The 15,747-nt window shown below is 43.3% G+C and overlaps 1 protein-coding gene across 1 annotated transcript; it reads left to right on the top strand.

Annotated features, from left to right (window-relative positions):
* Window positions 1–13,806: 13,806 nt before the first annotated feature.
* LOC123159252 (uncharacterized) lies at window positions 13,807–15,367 on the top strand. The gene is made up of 2 exons (XM_044577077.1): window positions 13,807–13,974; window positions 14,094–15,367. Exon 2 carries the CDS (start codon window positions 14,148–14,150, stop codon window positions 15,318–15,320), a length of 1,173 nt encoding a protein of 390 aa, XP_044433012.1. The 5' UTR covers window positions 13,807–13,974; window positions 14,094–14,147; the 3' UTR covers window positions 15,321–15,367.
* The last annotated feature ends 380 nt before the right edge of the window (window positions 15,368–15,747 follow it).

The raw sequence follows: 15,747 nt of genomic DNA, 5'->3' as shown, positions 1-15,747 counted from the left end.
GAATATGACCGGAGGCGTAAACTATGGAGGGGGGCGTCGCACATGGTTAACAACTGGTGATGTGTGTTCTAGCGGTGCCCCCCCCCCCCACATATATATAGGTTGGAGTGGAGGATAGGCAGCCAAGGGGGCGCCCCAAGTAGGAAGAATCCTACTTGGGCGCCTCCCAATTCGGCCTCCCCCCTTCCATATTCATCCGGAGGGGGAAGGAAGGAGGAGGGAGGAGAGAAGGAAGGGGAAGGCCAAATTGCTCCCCTTCCTTTGTCTCTTCCCCTCTTTCCTTCCCCCTTATTTCTACCTACATGGGGCGCACCAGCACCCTAGGAGCTGGTATGTCCCCTTCTTGGCCCATGTAGTTGTCGGCGGGATGCCCGGAACCCTTTCTAGTGACCCGATATGTACCGGGTATCCCCGGAACACTTTCGGTGTGCGAGTATCACTCGTCCAATATATGAATCTTTACCTCTAGACCATTTCGAGACTCCTCGTCATGTCCATGATCTCATCCGGGACTCCAAACAACATTTGGTCACAACACATAACTCATATAATACAAAATCGTCATCGAATGTTAATCGTGCGGACCCTACGTGTTCGGGAACTATCTAGACATGAATAAGACACATCTCTAGTCAATAACCAACAGCAGAACCTGGATGCTCATATTGGTTCCCACATATTCTATGGAGATCTTTATCGATCGTACTGTAATGACAACATACGTTATTCCCTTTGTCATCGATATGTTACTTGCCCGAGATTCGATCGTCGGTATTCTTCATACTTAGTTCAATCTTGTTGCTGGCAAGTCTCTTTACTCGTTCTGTAATACATCATCCCGCAACTAACTCATTAGTCACATTACTTGCAAGGCTTATTATGATGTGCAATATCGAGAGGGCCTAGAGATACCTCTTTGATACTCGGAGTGACAAATCCTAATCTCAATCTATGCCAACCCAACAAACACCTTTGGAGATACCTATAGAGCATCTTCATAATCACCCAATTACGTTGTGACGTTTGATAGCACACAAGGTATTCCTCCGGTATCCGAGAGTTTCATAATATCATAGTTAAAGGAATATGTATATGACATGAAGAAATCAATAGCAACAAAACTGAACATTCAACATGCTAAGCTAATGGATGGGTCTTGTCCATCACATCATTCTCCTAATGATGTGATCCTGTTCATCAAATGACAACAATGTCTATGGTTAGGAAAATATCTTAGCCATCTTTGATTAACGAGCTAGTCTAGTAGAGGCTTACTAGGGACACAGTGTTTTGTCTATGTATCCACACATGTATCAAGTTACCGGTTAATACAATTCTAGCATGAATAATAAACATTTACCATGATATAAGGAAATATAAATAAGAACTTCATTATTGCTTCTAGGGCATATTTCCTTCAGTTTCTGGCATGTGCAGAGAAGGTTAACCCCACTTTTCTTGTTGCAAATCATTTGTTAGATGTGATTCAGACACTGTCATTGTGCTATGTTATTCTGGATGTGATTAAGAGAGTTCCACAGTTTTTACCTAGTATTTAAAAATGTTGTCATCTCATGAGCGGTGCCCTGAGAAATTATTTGGCACCGCATCCGTAATTTGTGCAGCCAACTTTGCTCCACACATCCGAGCAGCCAAGCAGTAAAATACTAAAACTTTATGGCACGAAGGAACTGGGAATCGGAGCAACTAGGTTCTTAGGAGTCTGGTTCCCTGAATTTTCCTCTGGCATTGGCTCGGCAATGCAGGGCACCGGTGCCAAATGTTGCAACAGTTGTTTTGACACCGGTTTTGACATAAATAGTGGATGGCCTAAGTGTTATTAGATCTATGTTACTAAATTTTTGCATGTACACACATGTTAGTATCAATTTGATGTTATCCAAACACTGTCGCTATGCTGTTGCAGTTCTATTCAGCTTAATCATAAAATTTTCAATTTGTTATTTATAGTACATGACTAAGAACTTGTAGCGTTATTGCAGTTAATTATAGCTTGTGATGTTTCTGAATTTGGTTGTTGTATCAGTAGCAATTAATTCATTTGCACATTGATCTTTTTGAGAAGATATGTCATAATTAACGTGTTTCTTCAGTTTTTTCAAAATATGTATGTGGTGATTTTCTATGTTTCTAGAAACCAATTTCCCCTACAATTGTTACTGATTTAGTTTTAAATATTATAGGATGAATGGAAGTGTTCTTACGTGGAGTGGGTTGATCAAGAGTGGCCTAGCAAAGTTCCGGAGCATGTATGAGGAAGAGAACAGAGATAGGCTTAGAGAAAGTGTTGTCAATGCTGAAGAATATTTTAGGATATGGGAAAAAAGATGAAGATGGAGAATGAGCTTAGATTTTTTAATTAGACTTTGCTATGATGGTGTTGGCGAAGGAGGGGGCACTTTCCCAGTTGGTCAGTGCAAAACAGGTTCTTACTTAACTGAAAGCAGAGGTGGAGAAGACGAACTTGACTGATCATGCATCAGTCGATTAAGGAAACGAATATATTGTTCTAATATTGTGCTTATGAAGGTGAACTAGCTATATGTTGTACTGTGTTGTTTTCATGTAGGTATTGTACTGTGATGTTAAAATATATTTATGTGCCTGATATGAAATTGGCAAACAACTGTACGATATGAAATGTGAATTTGCTTAATATTGAATTATTAATAGTAAACTAATAAACATGCTAAATGGGTCATGAAACTTTATAAATGGTTATAGTAGTAAAAGCGTGTGTGATGGATAGCACAATGCCATATAGTTTTCTTCATCGAATCCTCTGTGATATATTTGAAATAAAGCAAATGGTTAATGGAGGCAGAGCGTGTGTGATTGTTACACCTATCACACATGGGGCTATACAGAAAACTGTGTGTGATGTAGATACGAACGGAAACATTTGTCTGGGATTCAGTGTATGGGATGTGCAGACGAACGGAAACGTTTGTCTGGTATTCACTGTGTGGGATGTACATATGAACAGAAACGTTTGTCTGGGATTCACTGTGTGGGATGTACATATGAACGGAAACGTTTGTTTGGGATTCACTGTGTGGGTTGTACATACGAACAAAAACGTTTCTCTGGGATTCACTGTGTGGGATGTACGTACGAACGGAAACGGTTGGGCCTGTATAATTGTATGCGATGTCTAGCCCGATTGCACACAAGCTCATTTTGTCCAGCGTGTGTGACTAGAGGGCCTATCCCTGATGGTTTCTGGGTCGTGTGGGAAGGACCCCCCCCCTATCACACACACATGCAAGGCGACGATTTAAAACTCCATTACGGAAAGGGGTTAAAAATCGTTTTTATAGCAGCTCACTGTACCAGTGCACGTCGATCAATGACTAGAGCTCGAGCAAGGGCTATATCCAAGCCGAGGTGAACTCGCTCCTCTCAGAACTTATATATTCCACATATGATACATGGCTACTACCTCAAGTGGAGACACTGTGTGTGATCAGGTACTTAGAGGAATGCCATGATGCTGCGACATCCAATGGATAAGATGGCGAGGACACCAAGCGCAAGGACCAAGAGGAAGAGCTGCCAGAAAGCTATAGCCACCGGACGTCCGGTGCTGACCGGACGTCCGACGCTTGGAAGATCCACCTGCCAGAAGGGCCAGTCGACGGACGCTACAACGGCCAGATGACCGACAAGTACCTGACATTCGGCACACTCCAACGACCAGACGTCCGATCGTCTCCAGATATCTCGCACAACTAATCCAGAATGAAAATGCCAGAAGTCCGAGCCCCTCCGGACGACCGACGCATTGGACGTCTGACCCCGTCCAGAAATCCGACGAAGACGTTACAGAGCCAAAACGCCGGTCTGTGCACAGTGATTCGGGCCGAGGCCCATGTACCTCTTCACCCCTAGACTATATATACTCCTTCTCCTCCAATGTTTTAGGGTTAGCACTATGATAGCTTAACATTGAGACTGAGCCTTGCTCATCCACTTATCCCTACTCCCATGGCGCTGAAGACCTCCATGTGAGAAGATCCCCCAAGTGGATTCGAGACCCCCTTGTGGGAAGATCCTCCAAGGATTCAAGACCCCTTTCCTCCTAGGATTGGGATGAACTAGTTACATGTATCTCCCTTTGTTTACTTTGGATCTTGTATTTCTCCGTTTGTGTCTGTGGATCTAGCACATGTGTGATTGGATCAAGTCTATTTGAGAGTTCTTCTTGTGTTTCTCTTTGATTTGCTCTCTTCGCCCCTTCAAGTGTGAAAAGATCAACCTACTTGGGTTCCATCCTACATCATCTTGGATTAGAGCCACGTTGTTTCACACCTTGGAGTTCTTTATCTCCATTTTCTAGCCCCAATTTGTGTGTTTTTACCCAATTTCAAAATCCCCACAAAATAGCCATACCAAAAAAAATTGTGATTTGTTGGTTTGATGATATTTTGTTCATTTTGATCCATGGATTTGATGTGTTTCAGCTGGATCTAGCTTTTCCCCATCATTTCTATCCACAAAATTCGCCCAATTTTCACCTCAAATTTTCTTTTGTCCACGAAACCCTCGAGTTCATCACGAACAGATTTTCCCCACTCGCCGGACATCCGATCCGAGATCGGTCGTCCGATAGCCACCGATCATCCGACCATTACCGTACGTCCAACCAAAACCTAACGAAACTGAATTTATCACAGAAAATTACAGCCACCGCCCACACTTCTGCATTGCCACCATCATTTGACCAATTTGTCTCGAATTTTGACAGGATTTCCACCACCTCTTCCACATACTACCACCGCTTTCCACAACCATCATGGCTTATTCGCTACCTCCGACAATTTTGACACATTTTGCCATTTGAGAACTTGAGTTACGATTTCTATTTCCTTGTTCGCCGCCAATCGAACAACCGCTGGAGGGGCTCCATGCACAGAGTAAAGAGGACTGGGAACAAAGGGTCCCCTTCTCAAAGGCCCCAACACTCGTAAATCTTCCTTCATGGTGCTCCATTCACCATGATTCGCGTTGAGGAGTGTTCAAGTAGTCCACAAACCCACAATATTCACCCTGGGCTAAAACCCATCTTGCAAAGGGTCTCCACAAGGAATGACCACTGTACCGAATCAAACGTCTTTGTAATATCTAGCTTTAGAAGGATCTAAGGCACTTTGAGCGCATGAACTCGTCGAGCAGTACATTGAACAAACATGAAGTTGTCATGGAGGGATTGCCCCTTGACGAAAGCACTTTGATGTATCCCCACTAGTTTTGGAAGCTCATCTACTAACCTTGTTGCCAGAATCTTGTCAAAGATTTTGATTTCCCCATGCACAAGGCTATCCGGCCGGAAATCTCAGAGCTCCATAGCATGATCTTTCTTCGGCAGCAAGGAAACGATGGCTTTATCTATGCCGAAAGCACTCCCATGTCACCGCGGCACAAGACCTCTAAAGCCCTCAGGAAATCATCCTTATTTATGTGCTAGAAAGTGGCGTAGAAGCGGCCAGTAAATTCGTCTAGCCCCGAGGCCTTGCCTTGCGACTTCGCCTTTACCACCTTTTCCACTTCCTCAGTCGAAAATGGCATATCTGGGTGGCCGAGGTCTCTGCTCAGAGCATCAAGGTCAATAGTGTACACTTGATCCGGACCACGCCCAAACATGGCATCATAATACTCATCCATCGTTGTGGCTATTTGTTTGTGGCTCGACACAATAGCCCCTTCGCATTATAGCGTAGTCATGATGTTCTTCCTGTGACGGTGCTTCACATGTTGATGAAAAGTTTTTGTACTTGCATCCCCTTCACGTAGATACATGAGCCTCAATCGTTGTCGTGCAATTGATCTCTCAAGGGAATCTTTTAAAAATTGAATACAAAATGACTATTTTACATAATGACTATACTGTACTATTTTATTTTGTATTCCCGCAAAAAGACTATTTTATTTTGTATATATACGAACACTTTTTATTTGTGTACGTGATTTTTCTTATAGAATTTAAAATTTATTGAAACCTGTTAAGGTTTCCCTTTATTTGTTTTTTAGGGAATTCCATGTTTTTAGCACAAAATTCCATTTTTTGTAAAGGTTTCCTTTTATTTCCATAAAACACCAATGGGCCCCGGCCCGCTTGCCTGACGCGGACCCTCCACGCGAAGGACGCTCCTTCAATTCAGCCTCAGTTCAGTCCTTGCAATTCCACGCACATTTCGCCGAGGGTTTAGGGTGTTGGAGCCACCGCCGCCGACACTGCCGGTGCTGCCCTGCTCCTTCGCCCGAGACCGATGGAGAACCACATGCATCCCGGTGCCGGTGGTGGTGGCTGGCGTGGCGGCGGCCAGCACGGGCGTGGGGGTGGGCGTGGCGGCGGCCAGCACGGGCGAGGGGGCGGGCGTGGCGGCGGCCAGCACGAGCAGGGGGCGGGCGTGGCGACGCTCAGTGCGGGGGTCATGGCCGCGGCAGGCATCTCGTGGCCGCGCGGGCTGGCAAATTCAAGCGGGCCGCCTTCTTGCCGTCGGATCATCTGGTGAGCTTCTTGACTTGCACTCAAACGCCATTGGTGCTTAGTGAAACGCGGTAGATATTTTTGGGGAGAGGAGGAGGGGGTCGCCGGCGCCGTGGTCGGGCTTCTCCCGCACGTACTCCACCTCCACCTCCAAGGAACCCTGTCGTTAGGTGCGGTTCGAGCTGATTATAAGGTGGAGGAACCGGAACTCACCTAGGGGACGGGGTCGGGGCCGGGGCTCTCCTTGGAGCCCTCACCCGCTGCCGCATTTTCGTCCTTGACCATGTTCTTCCTGGTGCGGTGGTGGCTGCCATGGCAGGTGTCCTTTGTTGTGGCTGTGTAATGTGGTCGAACCAGTGAGGTGGAGTACTTGCCCCAGGAATCCCCACATAAGCTTTGGAACACTAGTAAATGCGCACATGCAGTGCATGTTTGTATTTGGGAGAAAATTAATTGCACATTAATATTAAAAAGAGCGATATTGGTTAAGAGATAATATTCCACTATGACCCCATACATCCAAGTGGATGGTCTCAGGTGCTATAAGGTTGATCTTTTGATTCTTGCTTTCTAGAATTCGCAACTAACGATTTGATGTAACTTCTTTGTCTCAGATTGTTGCTGCGGAGGCTGCCGTGACTAATATTCCTGTAAGAATTAAGTTCTAATACATTTATTTTATGCAATATTAGCTTTACACCATGTTTGAATTCAGTTATAATATACTCATGTTCCGCTGTACAAAATTCTACGCAACTCAAGGACCCACGGAGAGAGTTGGGGATTTCGTTATTTTCATATTTGAGTTTTCTCAAATTTTGAAAATAGGATCATTTGATTTTAATTATTTTCTCTTCGTATATTTCGGTTATAAAAATAAAAGAGAGGGAATAAAATGACTTTCCCAAAATAAAGAAATATTGGAGATTAAATATTAAAATCAAATAAGATTTTATTTTGGGATTTTATTGCTATTTTATTTGCATAAGAAAAATGTGCATTTTTCAAAATTGCATTTTAGGCCCAAATAAATGTTCATCTTATCCGGCTTATTTTTAGAGGACGAGGAAAATTTATTTTGGGATTTTTGGACTCCATTTAGTATTTCTTTTCTTTCTTTTTCTGCACATTGGAATTATTTAAAAAAAAAGTGAACCGACTCCGAGCCGTACCCGAGTAGGACTCCGCCCGGGGGGGGGCTTTATAAGCCGGGGCCCCCTACCCCGCAACCCACACCGCCGCCAGCCCAACCAGCGCCGCCGCCGAACCCTAGCCGCCGCCAGAGACGCTGCTGTCGCCGCCGGAGTTGACCGCCACCGTCGCTGTTTTTTTCGGTTTATTTCAGTAAACCCTAGATCTAGATCCGGTTTTTTTTAATTCTGGTTTATTTTCGTTAGATCGGTTTTCCGACGGTTTATTTATTTTGCGGACGTTCGTCCGTACGTTCGTTTTAACGAACGATTTTCACCGTTTAGCCGCAGACAGCGAACGTTCATTCGTTAGCCTGTTCATCAGTTTTTCTTTTTCTCGGGTTTTTTCGCGATTATTTTCGATCGCGATTTCTGATCCGATTTTCGTTTTAGTATATCTTTTCGCTTGTTTATCGGAATCAGGCGATTCAAGCACCTAGAGTTTCATCTCGAAACCCTCTTTCCGTTTAACCAACTCAAACAAGTTTTTGCTACTGTAAAATTTGACTTAGGTCTATATTAGTAAACGAAGCTTGTTTCTTTCGCCGTTTGATTTTCGTTGCTTCGTTTGATTTGATTCTTTTTGCAAACCGGAGTTCTTAAGTTGAACTTTCTGGTTAGATCTCTTATTTGAGTTTTACCCATGCATTAGATGAGTGCTTATTGTATGCTTATTTGTTTGCGATAGAGTACCCGGAGTGCGCAACGTGCTACTACGAGTATCTAGGTTTCACGGATCATCAGCAAGGCAAGTAACACTTTGATCATACCTCTTTACTACCCAGTTTTATTGCATTAGATCAATCCTCAAACAATTGCATGGTTAGGATCTGATTTAACATGTGGGTTTGGGAAGTGGATGAGGTAGTACCTATTGTCCTGTTATTATCAAACATTTGGGAGTTACTTCTACGTTTGTTATATTGCTATGCTATGCTAGTAGACGTGGATTGGGTGAGTGTATCCATGACAGATGTGAGATTTTTATTTAATGGTTCAACTTAAGGTGGCAACTTTAATGCACATCTGGGTGGATTGAGGCACATGGGGAAGCCAGTGTTGCCTGTATTTTTGGAAATCCCGGGGTACCGTATGATTCTCCTATGGACCGCCACCCAGGCTCAAAGGTATCATGAGATTTTTCATGCTAGAAACTTTGGTGTGCAGCTGCAAGCTATTATGGGCTCTAGCATAGTTGATTAAGTCATGTGAACTTTTACAGTGGTAGACTAGCAGATGTAGGGGATGTAGGTGGTACTGTCTACCCATCGTAAGGTGCTAACGCTTTTGAAAGGCTATGTCTCGGTCATCCGTCTCTCAAACAACATGTAGTGCGAGAATCCAACGGAGGAGATCGAGTCTTGCGGAGAAAAGTGTGCAAACCTATGGAGAGTGTACAAACTAATCATGGTTAGCCGTGTCCCCGGTTATGGACGTTTTGAGTATCTAGTACTTGGATTATCATGTGAATCTCATCATGTTACTTAATTTAATTTGTTGGGTTTAATGTTGATGCTTAATTGGGATTGAGTTGGGTGAACCTTCTCAATGCTTAACAACCACCATGATAGTTAAATAAAATTTATTCCTTTGTTGTAGGGGAAAATTGGCTTTATGCAAAACTGTAACCACAGAGCTTTCCACCAGCCATATATGCATGTACTGATAGCAATATTCTGTTCATTACTCTCTATGTGTTACATTGCCAGCATATTCCATGTGCTGGCCTGTTTTCAGGCTGCAACATTCATGCTGCAGACTTTTCAGACGACGAGTAAGGTGCCTTAGGTCGTGATCTTTCACTCAGTGATGTCGTTGGAGTTGATGGACTCGCTTTATCTTCCAAGCCTTCCGCTGTTATCATTATTAGATGGCCTTAAGCCATATTTATTGTAATAAGTTCTCTTTTGAGACATTCGATGTAATAAGTGTGTGATTGCTACTCTGTTATAAATCCTTCAAGTACTGCGCGTGTCAGCATTACCGATCCAAGGATGACACTGATGCACAAAGATCAGACTATTTGAGGTCTGGTTGCTACAAACACGTGCTAAACTCAACCTTAACTTGAAGAAATTTAAAACTACTACTTTTGTGTGTTAAGGGTCCAATCACCCCCCCTCTAGACCCATCTTCTCGATCCTTTCAATATCACAGACCTACAGGTCCATAGCTAGTAGCTAGATGGCTTCTTCTCTCTCTCTGATCTTCAATACAAAGTTCTCCATGATCTACATGGAGTTCTATCTAATTCAATCTTCTTCTGTGGTGCGTTTGTTGGGATCCGATGAATTGTGGGTTTATGATCAGATTATTCATTGAAAGTAATTGAGTCTTTGTTGTACTTTATTATGAATGATTGTTATAGCTTTGTATTTCTCTATGATCTATCCGTTTGGTTTGGCCAACTAGATTGATTTATCTTCAGTGGGATAGGTGCTTTGTAATGGGTTCAATCTTGCGGTGTCCTCACCCAGTGACAGTAGGGGTAGTGAGGCACGTATTTGTATTATCGTCATTAAAGTTAAAACGACAGGGTTCATTCATATTGCTTGAGTTTATTATGTCTACACTATGTCATCTTACTTAAAGCATTACTATGTTTGTCATGAACTTAATACCATAGATGCATGTTGGATAGCGGTCTATTGGTGGAGTAATAGTAGATGCAAAATCGTTTCGATCTACTTGTCACAGACATAATGCCTATGTACATGATCATTGCCACGAATAATATCATGACTATGCACTTTTATATCAATTGCCCAACAGTAATTTGTTTACACTCTGTATGCTATGATTCAAGAGAGAAGCCTCTGTTGAAAACTATGACCCCTGGGTCTACTTTTATCATATTATAAAAAAACTTTATTGTGATTTATTTGCTTTTATTATGTTTTGCAATTTATCTATCTACCACTACCAGATTTAATCCTTGCAAGTAACGAGTTCAAGGGGATTGATAACCCTCTTGCTCGCGTTGGGTGCAAGTATTTGCTCTTGCGTGTCGAGGTGCTATTCACTAGGCTTGGTATGATTCTCATATTGGTTCCATAACCTTGGTTCTTTGACGGAAATACTTGTCAACTACTATATTGCTTCATCCTTCCTCTTTGAGGAAAATCCCAACGCAACTCACAAGTAGCAGAAATCACTTCCATGACACGCCACTTATCATCACGGAAGTGAACACTTTCGTGACAATAAACTGAGTATTGTCATGGAACACTTCTACGACAACACGTGCATGACTATCTTGATTCTGTCATAAAATCGTCATGGATGTACATGCGTGACAGAAACGTGACCTATTGTGACAAACACATATTATCACAGATGTGTTTTTTTAGTGTGGCCCAGCAACACACCCTTATTGCCTCCCAGATAGAGAAAAGACGCAGTAGGATGAAGGTTTACTTTTATGCTTCAGGGAATTAATGTTGCTCTCCTCTAGCTAAACTTGTTGATGTTGGTTGATCTAGATAAACTTGTTAATGTTATGGTCTATTTTGGCATAAGCTATTGTTGGTTTATGTTATTAGCAAGAAACTCATGTTATGATCTTGCTTTTATGGCACTATAAGCACTGGTTTATGATCCTTGTAAGATACCTGCAAGAAAATTATGGAGTTGTTATGATCTTGTTGTTTTGTTCATTCATCATGATATTATCTTGCTTATTTTCATGAGTGTTGACTACATGATATTGCTGTTTTGTTCATTCATCACTATATTATCTTGTTGGTTTGATGAGTGTTAACTGCATGATCTTGCTATTATGATGAATGAAGGGTAAAAGTGGCCCTATGTTGACATCATCACCGATGAGATGAATGAAGGGTAAAAGTGAGCCTAGGTTGATATCGTCGACAACGAAGATGAATATAGGGTAAAAGTGACCCTTGGTTGATATCGTCGACGACGATGATGAATGAACGGTAAAAGTGACCCTAGTTTGATATCGTTGTCCATGATGATGAATCTAGGGTAGAAGAGACCCTTGGTTGATATCATCGTCGACGACGATGAATCTAGGGTAAAAGTGACCCTAGGTTGATATAGTCTTCGACAATGATGAATGAAGGGTAAAGTGACCCTAGGTTGATATCATCGTCAACAACGATAAATCTAGGGTAAAAGTGACCCTAGGTTGACATCATCTTCAACAACAATGAATGAAAGGTAAAAGTGAAGCTATGTTGATATCATCGTTGACGATGATGGATCTAGGGTAAAAGTGACCCTAGATTGATACCACCGTCGATGACGATGAATCTAGGATCAAAGTGACCCTAGATTGATATTATCATTGTCGTGGACGATGCATGCAGAGCAAAAGTGGCCCTAGGTTGATATCGTCGTCGTCGACATTGAATGAAGGGCAAAAGTGACCCTAAGTTGATATCATCGTTGATTCTGATGAATCTAGGTTAAAAGTAACCCTAGGTTGATATCGTCATCGAGCTTGGCTTTCTGCAATTCACTCTTAATTGTACTTACCTATGCTTGTCCTTTGGTTTGAACAGAGCTTGGCGACAGAGAGGGCGCCAGTGTCCATCGGTGGACACGCGGTGGCAACTCGGGCCACCTCGGTTGCTACATGGTGCTGTCGCTTGAGCTGGCCATGGGGTTTGTGTATGCCATAGAGGTCGGGGATCTACATCACACCTCATGTGTGAGCCGGAAAGGTGGCGTCTGGGCATGTTCGATTGTGTCTGACACATCCTCCAGATATTCCACGTGTTGGTGTGCCTCCAGACGCGAGGGAGGAGAGCTTCCTTGATCCCTGATGCCTCCCCGCACTCGAGCCCCACCTCGCGCAGATGGCCAGCGAGCCACCGACGAGCAACAGTACCAATAGGACCACCGCCGACCTCCCTTTTCTCTACCGCTCATCTATCTCTTCTCCCACAGGTACCTAACGCCATGCCGCGCCCACCAACCATCATGCCCCAAGCTTCGACCGCCTTCCTTCCAGATCTGCCGCCTGTGTGCCATTTCCCACCGGATCTGACGAGATCCGGCAGGTCCTCGTCGACTGCACCACCGCAAGGACGCCACCGGTCTCGTCTGCGTAATGGGCCACGTCCCAGCCCTTTCGAGCGCAGCGCCGCCTCCCTAGCATGGCCGCCCCTGCAAAAAACCGAATCATTATCTCAAATTAGCTACCTATAAAAATCGTGGGTTGAATACTGAAAAATGCAGTGTCCTTTTGTAACAACAAAACATTTTCTCACATTGGCCACTTAAAAAGGTTGCATGTTGAATATCCGAAACCATATGGACTTTTCTGCAAAATTAGCAACGGACGGGCATAAGCACTAATGACTTTATTATTAGGAATAGAGGATTATTATTATTATTATATAGGTATAGATATAGATATATAGATATTTTTATTTTTCTTTATTTTTCCCTTTTTTTCATTTGCCTTTTCAATTTTAAAAATGCTTCAAATTTGAGAATATTTTTAGAAATCATGAATATTTTTTTGAAATAATGAACATTTTTTGAATTTGTTAATATTTTTAAAATTGTGACTTCTTTTGAAATTATAAACATTATTTAAAATTCTGAATACCTTTTTTACGAATCAATGGACATTTTTTGCAATATTGAATATCTTTTATAAATTAATTAACATTTTTTAAATTGTGACACTTCTTGAATTTGCGAATATTTTTTAACAAATTCACGAGCATTTCTTGAAATCATGTCCATTTTTTGCAAAGGCATGAACCATTTGTGAAATGTCAATCATTTTTCAAAAGTGCCAACATTTTTTGAATTGGAGAAATGTTTTAGAAATGTGCAAACAAGTATTCAAATTTAGAACATTTTTGGTAATTCAAGAACAATTTTTGAATTCAACAAAATTTTAGAGTTTGGAACATGATTTTTTTATATTTTTATAGTCTTACATTATGGTATAGAGGGAGTATAGTTTAAATGAATTAAATAAACAAAAAGAAAAACAAATAACAAAAAACTCAAGAAAGAAAATAAAACAGCACCGTCCCGCCCCGCAATCGGCCGGCCCAAAGCACGCGCGTGGCTATCCATGAGTTCCCGGACAATTTTCCTTGCTATTACAGCCCACGAGGTCCACACCGGCCACCGGCAGCTTCCTAGGGTTTGTTTAGGGTTTCCTTTATAACCCTTCGCCCCCAGCCTGTATCGCCGGCGCCGCCGTCCCCGCCCCATTCTCCCAACACAATCAACTGCTAAGCCTACCCTGATTTCAGTCGCCGCCGCACCATCTTCGACTTGTAGGTGCGTACCTGTTGTTTCATCTTTTTATGTTTCCTTTTGTTGTCCTCGATTCAGATTTCAGGATGGGTCCTAATTGATTTCCATTTGACATTGGATTCCGATTTGAATTCGAATTACAGGTATCAAGGGCAACTGCAACACTTTTCTAAGGAATTAGAGCAAGGTGGAAGGAGATGGGTTTTTTGTTTTCTAAGTATCTTGCGAGGCGAGGAACTAGGATTTCAAAGCGGCGGTCCGGTCAGCGCGTCGGCGGCCGTGAGCGAAAGCGTCGGCGGCATCACCTTTACCTTGTCTTTGATGACTGGTCGCTCGGGTATAGCATCCGCAAGGTAGACTCATCGCCTGGCTCTCGTCGCCAATCCGCTGTGAGGCGCTTGCCTCGGCCTTTCTTCCGATTACAGGCGCCGCATGGGTCGCCGGAGTACTTCGCGTCAGCCTTTGGCACCAACATCTTGTCGATGCATCCCAGGTCTACCTCTTGCAACAGCTTGTTATCCGGGAGCTGTATCCTCACCTTGGACGTCCGCTCGCGGGCTATCACGTTTGGCCCTCGGTTGGAAAATACGATTACCCTTTGCCCTCGGTGGAAAAATCCGATTAATCCCATCTATCTCGCCGTCGACAATAAGCTATTCACTCTAAGCAAACACTCCTTCGAGATACTCTCCTTGGATCTGCTCAGCCCCGTGCCGCCGGATCGATCTGGCAGAGTGAGGTGGTCGTGGGAAGTTCTCACGAAGCAGCCGTTCAAGGTTCGCAACGTCACCTCCTACGCATTGAACCCCTACAGCCAGTCCTTCCTGGTGAGCACCACGAAGAAAGCTATTGCGGACACGTTTGCCTTTGACACGGTAAAGCTTTCATGGAAACAAGTAGGCAAATGGGCGCTGCCCTTCCACGGCCGCGGCCACTTTGACCCTCTCCTGGGCGCCTTTGTCGGGCTCTCCAAAGATCCAGACACCTTCGGACAACTCTACTTCTGCTACATGCCCAGCTCCGACACTGGCCACACCCCTAAGTCGAAGCTCGGCAAGATGAAACTGCTCAGTGAGGACCCAGCCGAGAGGCATGTAAGCGCCACCCTCGTCTACATGGGGCGCCGGAGCAAATTCTGCCTGATAGAGTGCGTCTCCATTGAGGGCGACAGTGCTGATCAGGAGCTCAAGGAAGAGGGAGTCATGCCCCGACCTGGCCGCTGTCTTTATCGTTTGACCACATTCTCTCTCAGCCATGACATGAACGGAGACCCGACCACTGGCGGCAGCTGTCGAGTGCAATACTACAAAGTGCCCGAAGCAACCACTCCGACGTTCTTGTTTGCAGATCCTGTTGTATTTTGGATGTAAAATGTTAAAATAATGTCATAATGACGACTTCCTATGTTTAATTTTCACTCATTTGTTATTGCGTTGTGCCTAGTATAAATTTGACATTTATTTTGGGACGGAGGACGTATGTTCTAATAATGTGCACGCCATATGTATTAGTACTTCCTCAGTCCCATTATATAAGATTTTTTTTGACACTACAGTTGTGTTAAGAAACGTCTTACATCATGGGAGGTATGTGTCAAGAGTTTATGAAAAAAATAATTCTACGCATGTCACAGATATTTTTTTTCCATAAGGAGATGCAGGGGTTTTGTTGTGACGTTTTCAGTTTCACCGGAAAGATGTGGAGACTGGCTTCACATTTCGAAATACACGCAAAAAAAAATAATTCAACTTCAGCCGTAGGAGACAGGATTTGACCATGGAGGTGTTGGCAAAAGAG

This window comes from Triticum aestivum, chromosome 7B, assembly GCF_018294505.1.
Source record: "Triticum aestivum cultivar Chinese Spring chromosome 7B, IWGSC CS RefSeq v2.1, whole genome shotgun sequence".
NCBI classification, from domain to species: Eukaryota; Viridiplantae; Streptophyta; class Magnoliopsida; order Poales; family Poaceae; genus Triticum; species Triticum aestivum.
The sequence above is the reverse complement of the archived record's forward strand: the minus strand, read 5'-3'. Positions and strand labels throughout refer to the sequence as shown.